The sequence below is a fragment of the Saccoglossus kowalevskii genome, chromosome 17, assembly GCF_978046115.1.
Source record: "Saccoglossus kowalevskii chromosome 17, keSacKowa6.1, whole genome shotgun sequence".
Classification (NCBI taxonomy): Eukaryota; Metazoa; Hemichordata; class Enteropneusta; family Harrimaniidae; genus Saccoglossus; species Saccoglossus kowalevskii.
Genome location: NC_140657.1, coordinates 1,669,875 through 1,689,496, shown reverse-complemented (window position 1 = coordinate 1,689,496; position 19,622 = coordinate 1,669,875). Strand labels below are relative to the sequence as shown.

The 19,622-nt window shown below is 27.1% G+C and overlaps 1 protein-coding gene across 1 annotated transcript in view; it reads right to left on the bottom strand.

Moving 5' to 3' along the window:
- Positions 1–1,310: 1,310 nt before the first annotated feature.
- LOC102808795 (tRNA (guanine(27)-N(2))-dimethyltransferase-like) overlaps positions 1,311–19,622 on the bottom strand; it is a 77,031-nt gene continuing 58,719 nt past the window's right edge. The window contains exon 8 of the mRNA XM_085491823.1: positions 1,311–2,366. Coding sequence (XP_085347949.1) covers positions 2,216–2,366 — 151 coding nt within the window. The 3' untranslated portion in view covers positions 1,311–2,215. The remainder of the gene's footprint in view (positions 2,367–19,622) is intronic.

Below are 19,622 nucleotides of genomic sequence, written 5' to 3'. Positions count from 1 at the left end.
GCAGCAGTATGGTTAGGTGGTCGACCGAAGTTGCATGGAAGATGCCTTGACAAATTTGCAGCAGTATGGTTAGGTGGTCGACCGAAGTTACATGGGAGATGCCTTGACAAATTTGCAGCAGTATGGTTAGGTGGTCGACCGAAGTTGCATGGGAGATGCCTTGACAAATTTGCAGCAGTATGGTTAGGTGGTCGACCGAAGTTGCATGGGAGATGCCTTGACAAATTTGCAGCAGTATGGTTAGGTGGTCGACCGAAGTTACATGGGACATGCCTTGACAAATTTGCAGCAGTATGGTTAGGTGGTCGACCGAAGTTGCATGGCAGATGCCTTGACAAATTTGCAGCAGTATGGTTAGGTGGTCGACCAAAGTTGCATGGGAGATGCCTTGACAAATTTGGTCGGTTGGACACCTATGCAAGTACTTACCACTCCTGATCAAGCTGTACATTCTACAAAACTCTACTACTAGGGTTTGATGAGTTTCTTCATGATTTTCAGCAATTTAATGTTTGGAATTGCTTCAAAATGTATCTTGCTTGGCTTATCACTTTTTATGAAGTTTGCACGATGAGTTCTGACAACCACTTAGGTCAAATTTCCAAACAAATCTAGCAACAACATAACATAACTTTGCATCCTGTTTCTTAACCTCATACCACATAAGGAACATTGTGCTCTATTTCATACATTTTATATTGAACCCATATTACAGTAATATGAGGCTTCCTTCCGATTTGTGGCTAAATGTACTCCATTAACTGTGGGGTCAGCCGGACAATCACTGAGGTCATATTTGCAAACAAATTTACCAATTTTGCAATCACTCTGCACAACTTTGCCAGTGTGTTAACAGCCTCAAGCCACGAAGTGCTGACAGCATCAACATCTTCAAGACTTTCTATGTGAATTATTTACATTACAGTAAGAAATAATGCAGGAAATTCAAATTCAACGGCAATTTACGAAATATTTATTCACACTTTTGAACTTTTAACTATGAATCCCATCAATATAATAACATATGTGACATTTCCAAATGAATCTACCAGCTTTGCAATCGCTTTTCACAACTTTGGAAGCAGTTTGTATTCCATTTTTTGGTTCGCTGTTGTGATAATCTGTCTATATATGGGGCATTTTGTATACATTTAGTTAAAGTTTTGGCAATTTAACTGCGGGGTTGCCATGATAATGACTTAGGTCAAATATGTATCAACTTTGCCAACTTTTCAATCGTTTTTTCCAACTTCACATGCTGTCTTTTAACAGTTTACAGTCAGCTCATGTGAGAAACTACAAATGTAGGCTGCTTTCTTCTGGCTTTTATTCAGTTTTTCAACTTTACAACTCCGTTCTATATGCCAACAACTAACATTTTGCAATTAACTTTTTTCCACAGCTACTATTTCAACATTTTCACTCGACTTTGACAACTTTTCGCTCTATTTGGACTTTCCAGCTAACTTTTGAAAACTTTGAACTACATTTTTAGTTTTCTGACTTTCTACCTCAGAAACAAACAAACATTGTTGTTGACCAGATTTGAACCAACAATTTACAGATGAATGAGTTGTGTGAATGCAGGGTAACTACTGATTGAGCTGAGTCAGTGATTTGTGGTTAAATTTAACATGTAGTTCAGGCCACCTAACACACAATCCAGAAAAAACGCTTGTTACCTTCCCCCTACTTGTGTTTTTGTAAGGGGCCATTTTTGAAACACAATATAGCACAGAAACAACATTTTTGCTGAAAAACTAGTTTTTAACACGTTTTTGATCAGAACGTTTGACAGACGTTTATTTATTCAGATTTATTTTGAAGAGTGACAAAATTTGATATTACATATTTAAAAGATTAAACACACAAGTGTATTGGACTACTATATCTTTAAATGAATAGTTCCACTGGTATTTTAAATTTTTTGGACCTTCGTTGAATAAAATGGCTTCTAGTCTAAAATCCAATCTAAAAAATACCAAGGTTTCATTATGTTCAATGAATGTTCTAAGTTTCAAAATGGCAAAAAAAAGTCTTGATTTTGTTGATTTTTTAGCTTCAATGGCCGCCAGTCGGTCATCTTAAATGTACATACATGTATGAGTTCCAAAATAAACATAATGTGGTTCGGGTATGTTTGAGATGTATGAACAGATGTGAAACTCAAACTCAAAGTTCAAAATAGGGACTAACAAAAAGTACGAGACATTCTCTAGTGAAGTTTAAATGTTTTACTGCCCCTGGTTTGTAGTATTTCAATAACTTGTGGTAATGTTGCACTAGTCCTGACACAAAGCGCATCAAAGTGAGTTCGACTTGCACGATGACCATGCTGGTGAAGAAACATCACCATCTTTTGAGTTCTGAAAAAATAAAAATAAAAGAAGACAGAGAAGATTGTTCATTATGAACTCATGAACTCATCACCAAGTGATCTCTTAGTAAAGAAGCAGCAAATGAGAGAATGTCTTACTTGTTAATATTAATACACGACTAATGAGAGAATGTCTTACTTGTTAATATTAATACACAACTAATCAGAGAACGTCTTACTTGTTAATATTAATACACGACTAATCAGAGAATGTCTTACTTGTTAATATTAATACACAACTAATCAGAGAATGTCTTACTTGTTAATATTAATACACAACTAATCAGAGAATGTCTCACTTGTTAATATTAATACACAACTAATCAGAGAATGTCTTACTTGTTAATATTAATACACAACTAATCAGAGAATGTCTTACTTGTTAATATTAATACACGACTAATCAGAGAATGTCTTACTTGTTAATATTAATACACAACTAATCAGAGAATGTCTTACTTGTTAATAATAAAACACAACTAATCAGAGAATGTCTTACTTGTTAATATTAATACATGACTAATCAGAGAATGTCTCACTTGTTAATATTAATACACGACTAATCAGAGAATGTCTTACTTGTTAATATTAATACACAACTAATCAGAGAATGTCTTACTTGTTAATAATAAAACACAACTAATCAGAGAATGTCTTACTTGTTAATATTAATACATGACTAATCAGAGAATGTCTCACTTGTTAATATTAATACACGACTAATCAGAGAATGTCTTACTTGTTAATATTAATACATGACTAATCAGAATGTCTTAATATTAATACACAACTAATCAGAGAATGTCTTACTTGTTAATATTAATACACAACTAATCAGAGAATGTCTTACTTGTTAATATTATTACACAACTAATAATCAGAGAATGTCTTACTTGTTAATATTAATACACGACTAATCAGAGAATGTCTTACTTGTTAATATTATTACACAACTAATCAGAGAATGTCTTACTTGTTAATATTATTACACAACTAATAATCAGAGAATGTCTTACTTGTTAATATTAATACACGACTAATCAGAGAATGTCTTACTTGTTAATATTATTACACAACTAATCAGAGAATGTCTTACTTGTTAATATTAATACACGACTAATCAGAGAATGTCTTACTTGTTAATATTAATACACAACTAATCAGAGAATGTCCTACTTGTTAATAATAAAACACAACTAATCAGAGAATGTCTTACTTGTTAATATTAATACATGACTAATCAGAGAATGTCTTACTTGTTAATATTAATACACAACTAATCGGACAATGTCTTACTTGTTAATAATAAAACACAACTAATCAGGGAATGTCTTACTTGTTAATATTATTACACAACTAATCAGAGAATGTCTTACTTGTTAATATTAATACACGACTAATCAGAGAATGTCTTACTTGTTAATATTAATACATGACTAATCAGAGAATGTCTTAATATTAATACACAACTAATCAGAGAATGTCTTACTTGTTAATAATAAAACACAACTAATCAGAGAATGTCTTACTTGTTAATAATAATACACAACTACGGTAATTAGAGAATGTCTTACTTGTTAATATTATTACACAACTAATCAGAGAATGTCTTAATATTAATACACAACTAATCAGAGAATGTCTTACTTGTTAATAATAAAACACAACTAATCAGAGAATGTCTTACTTGTTAATAATAATACATGACTAATCAGAGAATGTCTTAATATTAATACACAACTAATCAGAGAATGTCTTACTTGTTAATATTAATACATGACTAATCAGAGAATGTCTTAATATTAATACACAACTAATCAGAGAATGTCTTACTTGTTAATAATAAAACACAACTAATCAGAGAATGTCTTACTTGTTAATATTAATACATGACTAATCAGAATGTCTTAATATTAATACACAACTAATCAGAGAATGTCTTACTTGTTAAAAATAAAACAACTAATCAGAGAATGTCTTACTTGTTAATAATAATACACGACTACGGTAATTAGAGAACGTCTTACTTGTTAATATTAATACACAACTAATCAGAGAATGTCTTACTTGTTAATAATAAAACACAACTAATCAGAGAATGTCTTACTTGTTAATATTAATACACGACTAATCAGAGAATGTCTCACTTGTTAATATTAATACACAACTAATCAGAGAATGTCTTACTTGTTAATAATAAAACACAACTAATCAGAGAGTGTCTTACTTGTTAATATTAATACACGACTAATCAGAGAATGTCATACTTGTTAATATTAATACACAACTAATCAGAGAATGTCCTACTTGTTAATAATAAAACACAACTAATCAGAGAATGTCTTACTTGTTAATATTAATACACGACTAATCAGAGAATGTCTTACTTGTTAATAATAAAACACAACTAATCAGAGAATGTCTTACTTGTTAATATTAATACATGACTAATCAGAGAATGTCTTACTTGTTAATATTAATACACGACTAATCAGAGAATGTCTTACTTGTTAATAATAAAACACAACTAATCAGAGAATGTCTTACTTGTTAATATTAATACACAACTAATCAGAGAATGTCTTACTTGTTAATATTATTACACATCTAATCAGAGAATGTCTTACTTGTTAATATTAATACATGACTAATCAGAATGTCTTAATATTAATACACAACTAATCAGAGAATGTCTTACTTGTTAATATTAATACACAACTAATCAGAGAATGTCTTACTTGTTAATATTATTACACAACTAATAATCAGAGAATGTCTTACTTGTTAATATTAATACACGACTAATCAGAGAATGTCTTACTTGTTAATATTATTACACAACTAATCAGAGAATGTCTTACTTGTTAATATTAATACATGACTAATCAGAGAATGTCTTACTTAATATTAATACACAACTAATCAGAGAATGTCTTACTTGTTAATATTAATACACGACTAATCAGAGAATGTCTTACTTATTAATATTATTACACAACTAATCAGAGAATGTCTTACTTGTTAATATTAAAACACGACTAATCAGAGAATGTCTTACTTGTTAATATTAATACACGACTAATCAGAGAATGTCTTACTTGTTAATATTATTACATAACTAATCAGAGAATGTCTTACTTGTTAATATTAATACACGACTAATCAGAGAATGTCTTACTTGTTAATATTAATACACGACTAATCAGAGAATGTCTTACTTGTTAATATTAATACACAACTAATCAGAGAATGTCTTACTTGTTAATATTAATACACAACTAATCAGAGAATGTCTTACTTGTTAATATTATTACACAACTAATAATCAGAGAATGTCTTACTTGTTAATATTAATACACGACTAATCAGAGAATGTCTTACTTGTTAATATTATTACACGACTAATCAGAGAATGTCTTACTTATTAATATTATTACACAACTAATCAGAGAATGTCTTACTTGTTAATATTAAAACACGACTAATCAGAGAATGTCTTACTTGTTAATATTAATACACGACTAATCAGAGAATGTCTTACTTGTTAATATTATTACATAACTAATAATCAGAGAATGTCTTACTTGTTAATATTAATACACGACTAATCAGAGAATGTCTTACTTGTTAATATTATTACACAACTAATCAGAGAATGTCTTACTTGTTAATATTAATACACGACTAATCAGAGAATGTCTTACTTGTTAATATTAATACACAACTAATCAGAGAATGTCCTACTTGTTAATAATAAAACACAACTAATCAGAGAATGTCTTACTTGTTAATATTAATACATGACTAATCAGAGAATGTCTTACTTGTTAATATTAATACACAACTAATCGGACAATGTCTTACTTGTTAATAATAAAACACAACTAATCAGGGAATGTCTTACTTGTTAATATTATTACACAACTAATCAGAGAATGTCTTACTTGTTAATATTAATACACGACTAATCAGAGAATGTCTTACTTGTTAATATTAATACATGACTAATCAGAGAATGTCTTAATATTAATACACAACTAATCAGAGAATGTCTTACTTGTTAATAATAAAACACAACTAATCAGAGAATGTCTTACTTGTTAATAATAATACACAACTACGGTAATTAGAGAATGTCTTACTTGTTAATATTATTACACAACTAATCAGAGAATGTCTTAATATTAATACACAACTAATCAGAGAATGTCTTACTTGTTAATAATAAAACACAACTAATCAGAGAATGTCTTACTTGTTAATAATAATACATGACTAATCAGAGAATGTCTTAATATTAATACACAACTAATCAGAGAATGTCTTAATATTAATACACAACTAATCAGAGAATGTCTTACTTGTTAATAATAAAACACAACTAATCAGAGAATGTCTTACTTGTTAATATTAATACATGACTAATCAGAATGTCTTAATATTAATACACAACTAATCAGAGAATGTCTTACTTGTTAAAAATAAAACAACTAATCAGAGAATGTCTTACTTGTTAATAATAATACACGACTACGGTAATTAGAGAACGTCTTACTTGTTAATATTAATACACAACTAATCAGAGAATGTCTTACTTGTTAATAATAAAACACAACTAATCAGAGAATGTCTTACTTGTTAATATTAATACACGACTAATCAGAGAATGTCTCACTTGTTAATATTAATACACAACTAATCAGAGAATGTCTTACTTGTTAATAATAAAACACAACTAATCAGAGAGTGTCTTACTTGTTAATATTAATACACGACTAATCAGAGAATGTCATACTTGTTAATATTAATACACAACTAATCAGAGAATGTCCTACTTGTTAATAATAAAACACAACTAATCAGAGAATGTCTTACTTGTTAATATTAATACACGACTAATCAGAGAATGTCTTACTTGTTAATAATAAAACACAACTAATCAGAGAATGTCTTACTTGTTAATATTAATACATGACTAATCAGAGAATGTCTTACTTGTTAATATTAATACACGACTAATCAGAGAATGTCTTACTTGTTAATAATAAAACACAACTAATCAGAGAATGTCTTACTTGTTAATATTAATACACAACTAATCAGAGAATGTCTTACTTGTTAATATTATTACACATCTAATCAGAGAATGTCTTACTTGTTAATATTAATACATGACTAATCAGAATGTCTTAATATTAATACACAACTAATCAGAGAATGTCTTACTTGTTAATATTAATACACAACTAATCAGAGAATGTCTTACTTGTTAATATTATTACACAACTAATAATCAGAGAATGTCTTACTTGTTAATATTAATACACGACTAATCAGAGAATGTCTTACTTGTTAATATTATTACACAACTAATCAGAGAATGTCTTACTTGTTAATATTAATACATGACTAATCAGAGAATGTCTTACTTAATATTAATACACAACTAATCAGAGAATGTCTTACTTGTTAATATTAATACACGACTAATCAGAGAATGTCTTACTTATTAATATTATTACACAACTAATCAGAGAATGTCTTACTTGTTAATATTAAAACACGACTAATCAGAGAATGTCTTACTTGTTAATATTAATACACGACTAATCAGAGAATGTCTTACTTGTTAATATTATTACATAACTAATCAGAGAATGTCTTACTTGTTAATATTAATACACGACTAATCAGAGAATGTCTTACTTGTTAATATTAATACACGACTAATCAGAGAATGTCTTACTTGTTAATATTAATACAAAACTAATCAGAGAATGTCTTACTTGTTAATATTAATACACAACTAATCAGAGAATGTCTTACTTGTTAATATTATTACACAACTAATAATCAGAGAATGTCTTACTTGTTAATATTAATACACGACTAATCAGAGAATGTCTTACTTGTTAATATTATTACACGACTAATCAGAGAATGTCTTACTTATTAATATTATTACACAACTAATCAGAGAATGTCTTACTTGTTAATATTAAAACACGACTAATCAGAGAATGTCTTACTTGTTAATATTAATACACGACTAATCAGAGAATGTCTTACTTGTTAATATTATTACATAACTAATCAGAGAATGTCTTACTTGTTAATATTAATACACGACTAATCAGAGAATGTCTTACTTGTTAATATTAATACACGACTAATCAGAGAATGTCTTACTTGTTAATATTAATACACGACTAATCAGAGAATGTCTTACTTGTTAATAATAAAACACAACTAATCAGAGAATGTCTTACTTAATATTAATACACAACTAATCAGAGAATGTCTTACTTGTTAATATTATTACACAACTAATCAGAGAATGTCTTACTTGTTAATATTAATACACAACTAATCAGAGAATGTCTTACTTGTTAATATTAATACATGACTAATCAGAGAATGTCTTACTTAATATTAATACACGACTAATCAGAGAATGTCTTACTTAATATTAATACACAACTAATCGGAGAATGTCTTACTTGTTAATATTATTACACAACTAATCAGAGAATGTCTTACTTGTTAATATTAATACACAACTAATCAGAGAATGTGTTACTTGTTAATATTAATACATGACTAATCAGAGAATGTCTTACTTAATATTAATACACGACTAATCAGAGAATGTCTTACTTGTTAATAATAAAACACAACTAATCAGAGAATGTCTTACTTGTTAATATTAATACACAACTAATCAGAGAATGTCTTACTTGTTAATATTATTACACAACTAATCAGAGAATGTCTTACTTGTTAATATTATTAATACACGACTAATCAGAGAATGTCTTACATGTTAATATTAATACACGACTAATCAGAGAATATCTTACTTGTTAATATTAATACACGACTAATCAGAGAATGTCTTACTTGTTAATATTAATACACGACTAATCAGAGAATGTCTTACTTGTTAATATTAATACACGACTAATCAGAGAATGTCTTACTTGTTAATATTTAAACACGACTAATCAGAGAATGTCTTACTTGTTAATATTATTACACAACTAATCAGAGAATGTCTTACTTGTTAATATTATTACACAACTAATCAGAGAATGTCTTACTTGTTAATATTAAAACACAACTAATCAGAGAATGTCTTACTTGTTAATATTAAAAAAAAACTAATCAGAGAATGTCTTACTTGTTAATATTATTACACAACTAATCAGAGAATGTCTTACTTGTTAATATTATTACACAACTAATCAGAGAATGTCTTACTTGTTAATATTAATACACGACTAATCAGAGAATGTCTTACTTGTTAATATTAATACACGACTAATCAGAGAATGTCTTACTTGTTAATATTAATACACGACTAATCAGAGAATGTCTTACTTGTTAATAATAAAACACAACTAATCAGAGAATGTCTTACTTAATATTAATACACAACTAATCAGAGAATGTCTTACTTGTTAATAATAAAACACAACTAATCAGAGAATGTCTTACTTGTTAATATTAATACACGACTAATCAGAGAATGTCTTACTTGTTAATATTAATACACGACTAATCAGAGAATGTCTTACTTGTTAATAATAAAACACAACTAATCAGAGAATGTCTTACTTGTTAATATTAATACATGACTAATCAGAGAATGTCTTACTTGTTAATATTAATACACGACTAATCAGAGAATGTCTTACTTGTTAATAATAAAACACAACTAATCAGAGAATGTCTTACTTGTTAATATTAATACACAACTAATCAGAGAATGTCTTACTTGTTAATATTATTACACATCTAATCAGAGAATGTCTTACTTGTTAATATTAATACATGACTAATCAGAATGTCTTAATATTAATACACAACTAATCAGAGAATGTCTTACTTGTTAATATTAATACACAACTAATCAGAGAATGTCTTACTTGTTAATATTAATACACGACTAATCAGAGAATGTCTTACTTGTTAATATTATTACACAACTAATCAGAGAATGTCTTACTTGTTAATATTAATACATGACTAATCAGAGAATGTCTTACTTAATATTAATACACAACTAATCAGAGAATGTCTTACTTGTTAATATTAATACACGACTAATCAGAGAATGTCTTACTTATTAATATTATTACACAACTAATCAGAGAATGTCTTACTTGTTAATATTAAAACACGACTAATCAGAGAATGTCTTACTTGTTAATATTAATACACGACTAATCAGAGAATGTCTTACTTGTTAATATTATTACATAACTAATCAGAGAATGTCTTACTTGTTAATATTAATACACGACTAATCAGAGAATGTCTTACTTGTTAATATTAATACACGACTAATCAGAGAATGTCTTACTTGTTAATATTAATACACAACTAATCAGAGAATGTCTTACTTGTTAATAATAAAACATGACTAATCAGAGAATGTCTTACTTGTTAATAATAAAACACAACTAATCAGAGAATGTCTTACTTGTTAATATTATTACACAACTAATCAGAGAATGTCTTACTTGTTAATATTAATACATGACTAATCAGAGAGTGTCGCACTTGTTAATATTAAAACACGACTAATCAGAGAATGTCTTACTTGTTAATATTAATACACGACTAATCAGAGAATGTCTTACTTGTTAATATTATTACATAACTAATCAGAGAATGTCTTACTTGTTAATATTAATACACGACTAATCAGAGAATGTCTTACTTGTTAATAATAAAACACAACTAATCAGAGAATGTCTTACTTGTTAATATTATTACACAACTAATCAGAGAATGTCTTACTTGTTAATATTAATACATGACTAATCAGAGAGTGTCGCACTTGTTAATATTAAAACACGACTAATCAGAGAATGTCTTACTTGTTAATATTATTACACAACTAATCAGAGAATGTCTTACTTGTTAATATTATTAATACACGACTAATCAGAGAATGTTTTACATGTTAATAATAAAACATGACTAATCAGAGAATGTCTTACTTGTTAATAATAAAACACAACTAATCAGAGAATGTCTTACTTGTTAATATTATTACACAACTAATCAGAGAATGTCTTACTTGTTAATATTATTAATACACGACTAATCAGAGAATGTTTTACATGTTAATATTAATACACGACTAATCAGAGAATATCTTACTTGTTAATATTAATACACGACTAATCAGAGAATGTCTTACTTGTTAATATTATTACACAACTAATCAGAGAATGTCTTACTTGTTAATATTAATACACGACTAATCAGAGAATGTCTTACTTGTTAATATTTAAACACGACTAATCAGAGAATGTCTTACTTGTTTAATATTATTACACAACTAATCAGAGAATGTCTTACTTGTTAATATTATTACACAACTAATCAGAGAATGTCTTACTTGTTAATATTAAAACACAACTAATCAGAGAATGTCTTACTTGTTAATATTAAAACACAACTAATCAGAGAATGTCTTACTTGTTAATATTATTACACAACTAATCAGAGAATGTCTTACTTGTTAATATTAATACACGACTAATCAGAGAATGTCTTACTTGTTAATATTAATACACAACTAATCAGAGAATGTCTTACTTGTTAATATTATTACACATCTAATCAGAGAATGTCTTACTTGTTAATATTAATACATGACTAATCAGAATGTCTTAATAGTAATACACAACTAATCAGAGAATGTCTTACTTGTTAATATTAATACACGACTAATCAGAGAATGTCTTACTTGTTAATATTAATACACAACTAATCAGAGAATGTCTTACTTGTTAATAATAAAACACAACTAATCAGAGAATGTCTTACTTGTTAATATTAATACACGACTAATCAGAGAATGTCTTACTTGTTAATAATAAAACACAACTAATCAGAGAATGTCTTACATGTTAATATTAATACACGACTAATCAGAGAATATCTTACTTGTTAATATTAATACACGACTAATCAGAGAATGTCTTACTTGTTAATATTATTACACAACTAATCAGAGAATGTCTTACTTGTTAATATTAATACACGACTAATCAGAGAATGTCTTACTTGTTAATATTAATACACGACTAATCAGAGAATGTCTTACTTGTTAATATTTAAACACGACTAATCAGAGAATGTCTTACTTGTTAATATTATTACACAACTAATCAGAGAATGTCTTACTTGTTAATATTATTACACAACTAATCAGAGAATGTCTTACTTGTTAATATTAAAACACAACTAATCAGAGAATGTCTTACTTGTTAATATTAAAACACAACTAATCAGAGAATGTCTTACTTGTTAATATTAAAAAAAAACTAATCAGAGAATGTCTTACTTGTTAATATTAATACACGACTAATCAGAGAATGTCTTACTTGTTAATATTAATACACGACTAATCAGAGAATGTCTTACTTGTTAATATTAATACACGACTAATCAGAGAATGTCTTACTTGTTAATATTAATACACGATTAATCAGAGAATGTCTTACTTGTTAATAATAAAACACAACTAATCAGAGAATGTCTTACTTAATATTAATACACAACTAATCAGAGAATGTCTTACTTGTTAATAATAAAACACAACTAATCAGAGAATGTCTTACTTGTTAATATTAATACACGACTAATCAGAGAATGTCTTACTTGTTAATATTAATACACGACTAATCAGAGAATGTCTTACTTGTTAATAATAAAACACAACTAATCAGAGAATGTCTTACTTGTTAATATTAATACATGACTAATCAGAGAATGTCTTACTTGTTAATATTAATACACGACTAATCAGAGAATGTCTTACTTGTTAATAAGAAAACACAACTAATCAGAGAATGTCTTACTTGTTAATATTAATACACAACTAATCAGAGAATGTCTTACTTGTTAATATTATTACACATCTAATCAGAGAATGTCTTACTTGTTAATATTAATACATGACTAATCAGAATGTCTTAATATTAATACACAACTAATCAGAGAATGTCTTACTTGTTAATATTAATACACAACTAATCAGAGAATGTCTTACTTGTTAATATTAATACACGACTAATCAGAGAATGTCTTACTTGTTAATATTATTACACAACTAATCAGAGAATGTCTTACTTGTTAATATTAATACATGACTAATCAGAGAATGTCTTACTTAATATTAATACACAACTAATCAGAGAATGTCTTACTTGTTAATATTAATACACGACTAATCAGAGAATGTCTTACTTATTAATATTATTACACAACTAATCAGAGAATGTCTTACTTGTTAATATTAAAACACGACTAATCAGAGAATGTCTTACTTGTTAATATTAATACACGACTAATCAGAGAATGTCTTACTTGTTAATATTATTACATAACTAATCAGAGAATGTCTTACTTGTTAATATTAATACACGACTAATCAGAGAATGTCTTACTTGTTAATATTAATACACGACTAATCAGAGAATGTCTTACTTGTTAATATTAATACACAACTAATCAGAGAATGTCTTACTTGTTAATAATAAAACATGACTAATCAGAGAATGTCTTACTTGTTAATAATAAAACACAACTAATCAGAGAATGTCTTACTTGTTAATATTATTACACAACTAATCAGAGAATGTCTTACTTGTTAATATTAATACATGACTAATCAGAGAGTGTCGCACTTGTTAATATTAAAACACGACTAATCAGAGAATGTCTTACTTGTTAATATTATTATACAACTAATCAGAGAATGTCTTACTTGTTAATATTATTAATACACGACTAATCAGAGAATGTTTTACATGTTAATATTAATACACGACTAATCAGAGAATATCTTACTTGTTAATATTAATACACGACTAATCAGAGAATGTCTTACTTGTTAATATTATTACACAACTAATCAGAGAATGTCTTACTTGTTAATATTAATACACGACTAATCAGAGAATGTCTTACTTGTTAATATTAATACACGACTAATCAGAGAATGTCTTACTTGTTAATATTTAAACACGACTAATCAGAGAATGTCTTACTTGTTAATATTATTACACAACTAATCAGAGAATGTCTTACTTGTTAATATTATCACACAACTAATCAGAGAATGTCTTACTTGTTAATATTAAAACACAACTAATCAGAGAATGTCTTACTTGTTAATATTAAAACACAACTAATCAGAGAATGTCTTACTTGTTAATATTATTACACAACTAATCAGAGAATGTCTTACTTGTTAATATTAATACACGACTAATCAGAGAATATCTTACTTGTTAATATTAATACACAACTAATCAGAGAATGTCTTACTTGTTAATATTATTACACATCTAATCAGAGAATGTCTTACTTGTTAATATTAATACATGACTAATCAGAATGTCTTAATATTAATACACAACTAATCAGAGAATGTCTTACTTGTTAATATTAATACACGACTAATCAGAGAATGTCTTACTTGTTAATATTAATACACAACTAATCAGAGAATGTCTTACTTGTTAATAATAAAACACAACTAATCAGAGAATGTCTTACTTGTTAATATTAATACACGACTAATCAGAGAATGTCTTACTTGTTAATAATAAAACACAACTAATCAGAGAATGTCTTACTTGTTAATATTATTAATACACGACTAATCAGAGAATGTTTTACATGTTAATATTAATACACGACTAATCAGAGAATATCTTACTTGTTAATATTAATACACGACTAATCAGAGAATGTCTTACTTGTTAATATTATTACACAACTAATCAGAGAATGTCTTACTTGTTAATATTAATACACGACTAATCAGAGAATGTCTTACTTGTTAATATTAATACACGACTAATCAGAGAATGTCTTACTTGTTAATATTTAAACACGACTAATCAGAGAATGTCTTACTTGTTAATATTATTACACAACTAATCAGAGAATGTCTTACTTGTTAATATTATTACACAACTAATCAGAGAATGTCTTACTTGTTAATATTAAAACACAACTAATCAGAGAATGTCTTACTTGTTAATATTAAAACACAACTAATCAGAGAATGTCTTACTTGTTAATATTATTACACAACTAATCAGAGAATGTCTTACTTGTTAATATTAATACACGACTAATCAGAGAATGTCTTACTTGTTAATATTAATACACAACTAATCAGAGAATGTCTTACTTGTTAATATTATTACACATCTAATCAGAGAATGTCTTACTTGTTAATATTAATACATGACTAATCAGAATGTCTTAATATTAATACACAACTAATCAGAGAATGTCTTACTTGTTAATATTAATACACGACTAATCAGAGAATGTCTTACTTGTTAATATTAATACACAACTAATCAGAGAATGTCTTACTTGTTAATAATAAAACACAACTAATCAGAGAATGTCTTACTTGTTAATATTAATACACGACTAATCAGAGAATGTCTTACTTGTTAATAATAAAACACAACTAATCAGAGAATGTCTTACTTGTTAATATTAATACATGACTAATCAGAGAATGTCTTACTTGTTAATATTAATACACGACTAATCAGAGAATGTCTTACTTGTTAATAATAAAACACAACTAATCAGAGAATGTCTTACTTGTTAATATTAATACACAACTAATCAGAGAATGTCTTACTTGTTAATATTATTACACATCTAATCAGAGAATGTCTTACTTGTTAATATTAATACATGACTAATCAGAATGTCTTAATATTAATACACAACTAATCAGAGAATGTCTTACTTGTTAATATTAATACACAACTAATCAGAGAATGTCTTACTTGTTAATATTATTACACAACTAATAATCAGAGAATGTCTTACTTGTTAATATTAATACACGACTAATCAGAGAATGTCTTACTTGTTAATATTATTACACAACTAATCAGAGAATGTCTTACTTGTTAATATTAATACATGACTAATCAGAGAATGTCTTACTTAATATTAATACACAACTAATCAGAGAATGTCTTACTTGTTAATATTAATACACGACTAATCAGAGAATGTCTTACTTATTAATATTATTACACAACTAATCAGAGAATGTCTTACTTGTTAATATTAAAACACGACTAATCAGAGAATGTCTTACTTGTTAATATTAATACACGACTAATCAGAGAATGTCTTACTTGTTAATATTATTACATAACTAATCAGAGAATGTCTTACTTGTTAATATTAATACACGACTAATCAGAGAATGTCTTACTTGTTAATATTAATACACGACTAATCAGAGAATGTCTTACTTGTTAATATTAATACACAACTAATCAGAGAATGTCTTACTTGTTAATAATAAAACATGACTAATCAGAGAATGTCTTACTTGTTAATAATAAAACACAACTAATCAGAGAATGTCTTACTTGTTAATATTATTACACAACTAATCAGAGAATGTCTTACTTGTTAATATTAATACATGACTAATCAGAGAGTGTCGCACTTGTTAATATTAAAACACGACTAATCAGAGAATGTCTTACTTGTTAATATTATTACACAACTAATCAGAGAATGTCTTACTTGTTAATATTATTAATACACGACTAATCAGAGAATGTTTTACATGTTAATATTAATACACGACTAATCAGAGAATATCTTACTTGTTAATATTAATACACGACTAATCAGAGAATGTCTTACTTGTTAATATTATTACACAACTAATCAGAGAATGTCTTACTTGTTAATATTAATACACGACTAATCAGAGAATGTCTTACTTGTTAATATTAATACACGACTAATCAGAGAATGTCTTACTTGTTAATATTTAAACACGACTAATCAGAGAATGTCTTACTTGTTAATATTATTACACAACTAATCAGAGAATGTCTTACTTGTTAATATTATTACACAACTAATCAGAGAATGTCTTACTTGTTAATATTAAAACACAACTAATCAGAGAATGTCTTACTTGTTAATATTAAAACACAACTAATCAGAGAATGTCTTACTTGTTAATATTATTACACAACTAATCAGAGAATGTCTTACTTGTTAATATTAATACACGACTAATCAGAGAATGTCTTACTTGTTAATATTAATACACAACTAATCAGAGAATGTCTTACTTGTTAATATTATTACACATCTAATCAGAGAATGTCTTACTTGTTAATATTAATACATGACTAATCAGAATGTCTTAATATTAATACACAACTAATCAGAGAATGTCTTACTTGTTAATATTAATACACAACTAATCAGAGAATGTCTTACTTGTTAATATTATTACACAACTAATAATCAGAGAATGTCTTACTTGTTAATATTAATACACGACTAATCAGAGAATATCTTACTTGTTAATATTAATACACGACTAATCAGAGAATGTCTTACTTGTTAATATTATTACACAACTAATCAGAGAATGTCTTACTTGTTAATATTAATACACGACTAATCAGAGAATGTCTTACTTGTTAATATTAATACACGACTAATCAGAGAATGTCTTACTTGTTAATATTTAAACACGACTAATCAGAGAATGTCTTACTTGTTAATATTATTACACAACTAATCAGAGAATGTCTTACTTGTTAATATTATTACACAACTAATCAGAGAATGTCTTACTTGTTAATATTAAAACACAACTAATCAGAGAATGTCTTACTTGTTAATATTAAAACACAACTAATCAGAGAATGTCTTACTTGTTAATATTATTACACAACTAATCAGAGAATGTCTTACTTGTTAATATTAATACACGACTAATCAGAGAATGTCTTACTTGTTAATATTAATACACAACTAATCAGAGAATGTCTTACTTGTTAATATTATTACACATCTAATCAGAGAATGTCTTACTTGTTAATATTAATACATGACTAATCAGAATGTCTTAATATTAATACACAACTAATCAGAGAATGTCTTACTTGTTAATATTAATACACAACTAATCAGAGAATGTCTTACTTGTTAATATTATTACACAACTAATAATCAGAGAATGTCTTACTTGTTAATATTAATACACGACTAATCAGAGAATGTCTTACTTAATATTAATACACGACTAATCAGAGAATGTCTTACTTAATACTAATACACAACTAATCGGAGAATGTCTTACTTGTTAATATTATTACACAACTAATCAGAGAATGTCTTACTTGTTAATATTAATACACGACTAATCAGAGAATGTCTTACTTGTTAATAATAAAACACAACTAATCAGAGAATGTCTTACTTGTTAATATTAATACATGACTAATCAGAGAATGTCTTACTTGTTAATATTAATACACGACTAATCAGAGAATGTCTTACTTGTTAATAATAAAACACAACTAATCAGAGAATGTCTTACTTGTTAATATTATTACACGACTAATCAGAGAATGTCTTACTTATTAATATTATTACACAACTAATCAGAGAATGTCTTACTTGTTAATATTAAAACACGACTAATCAGAGAATGTCTTACTTGTTAATATTAATACACGACTAATCAGAGAATGTCTTACTTGTTAATATTATTACATAACTAATCAGAGAATGTCTTACTTGTTAATATTAATACACGACTAATCAGAGAATGTCTTACTTGTTAATATTAATACACGACTAATCAGAGAATGTCTTACTTGTTAATATTAATACACGACTAATCAGAGAATGTCTTACTTGTTAATAATAAAACACAACTAATCAGAGAATGTCTTACTTAATATTAATACACAACTAATCAGAGAATGTCTTACTTGTTAATATTATTACACAACTAATCAGAGAATGTCTTACTTGTTAATATTAATACACAACTAATCAGAGAATGTCTTACTTGTTAATATTAATACATGACTAATCAGAGAATGTCTTACTTAATATTAATACACGACTAATCAGAGAATGTCTTACTTAATATTAATACACAACTAATCGGAGAATGTCTTACTTGTTAATATTAATACATGACTAATCAGAGAATGTCTTACTTAATATTAATACACGACTAATCAGAGAATGTCTTACTTGTTAATATTAATACACAACTAATCAGAGAATGTCTTACTTGTTAATATTATTACACAACTAATCAGAGAATGTCTTACTTGTTAATATTATTAATACACGACTAATCAGAGAATGTCTTACATGTTAATATTAATACACGACT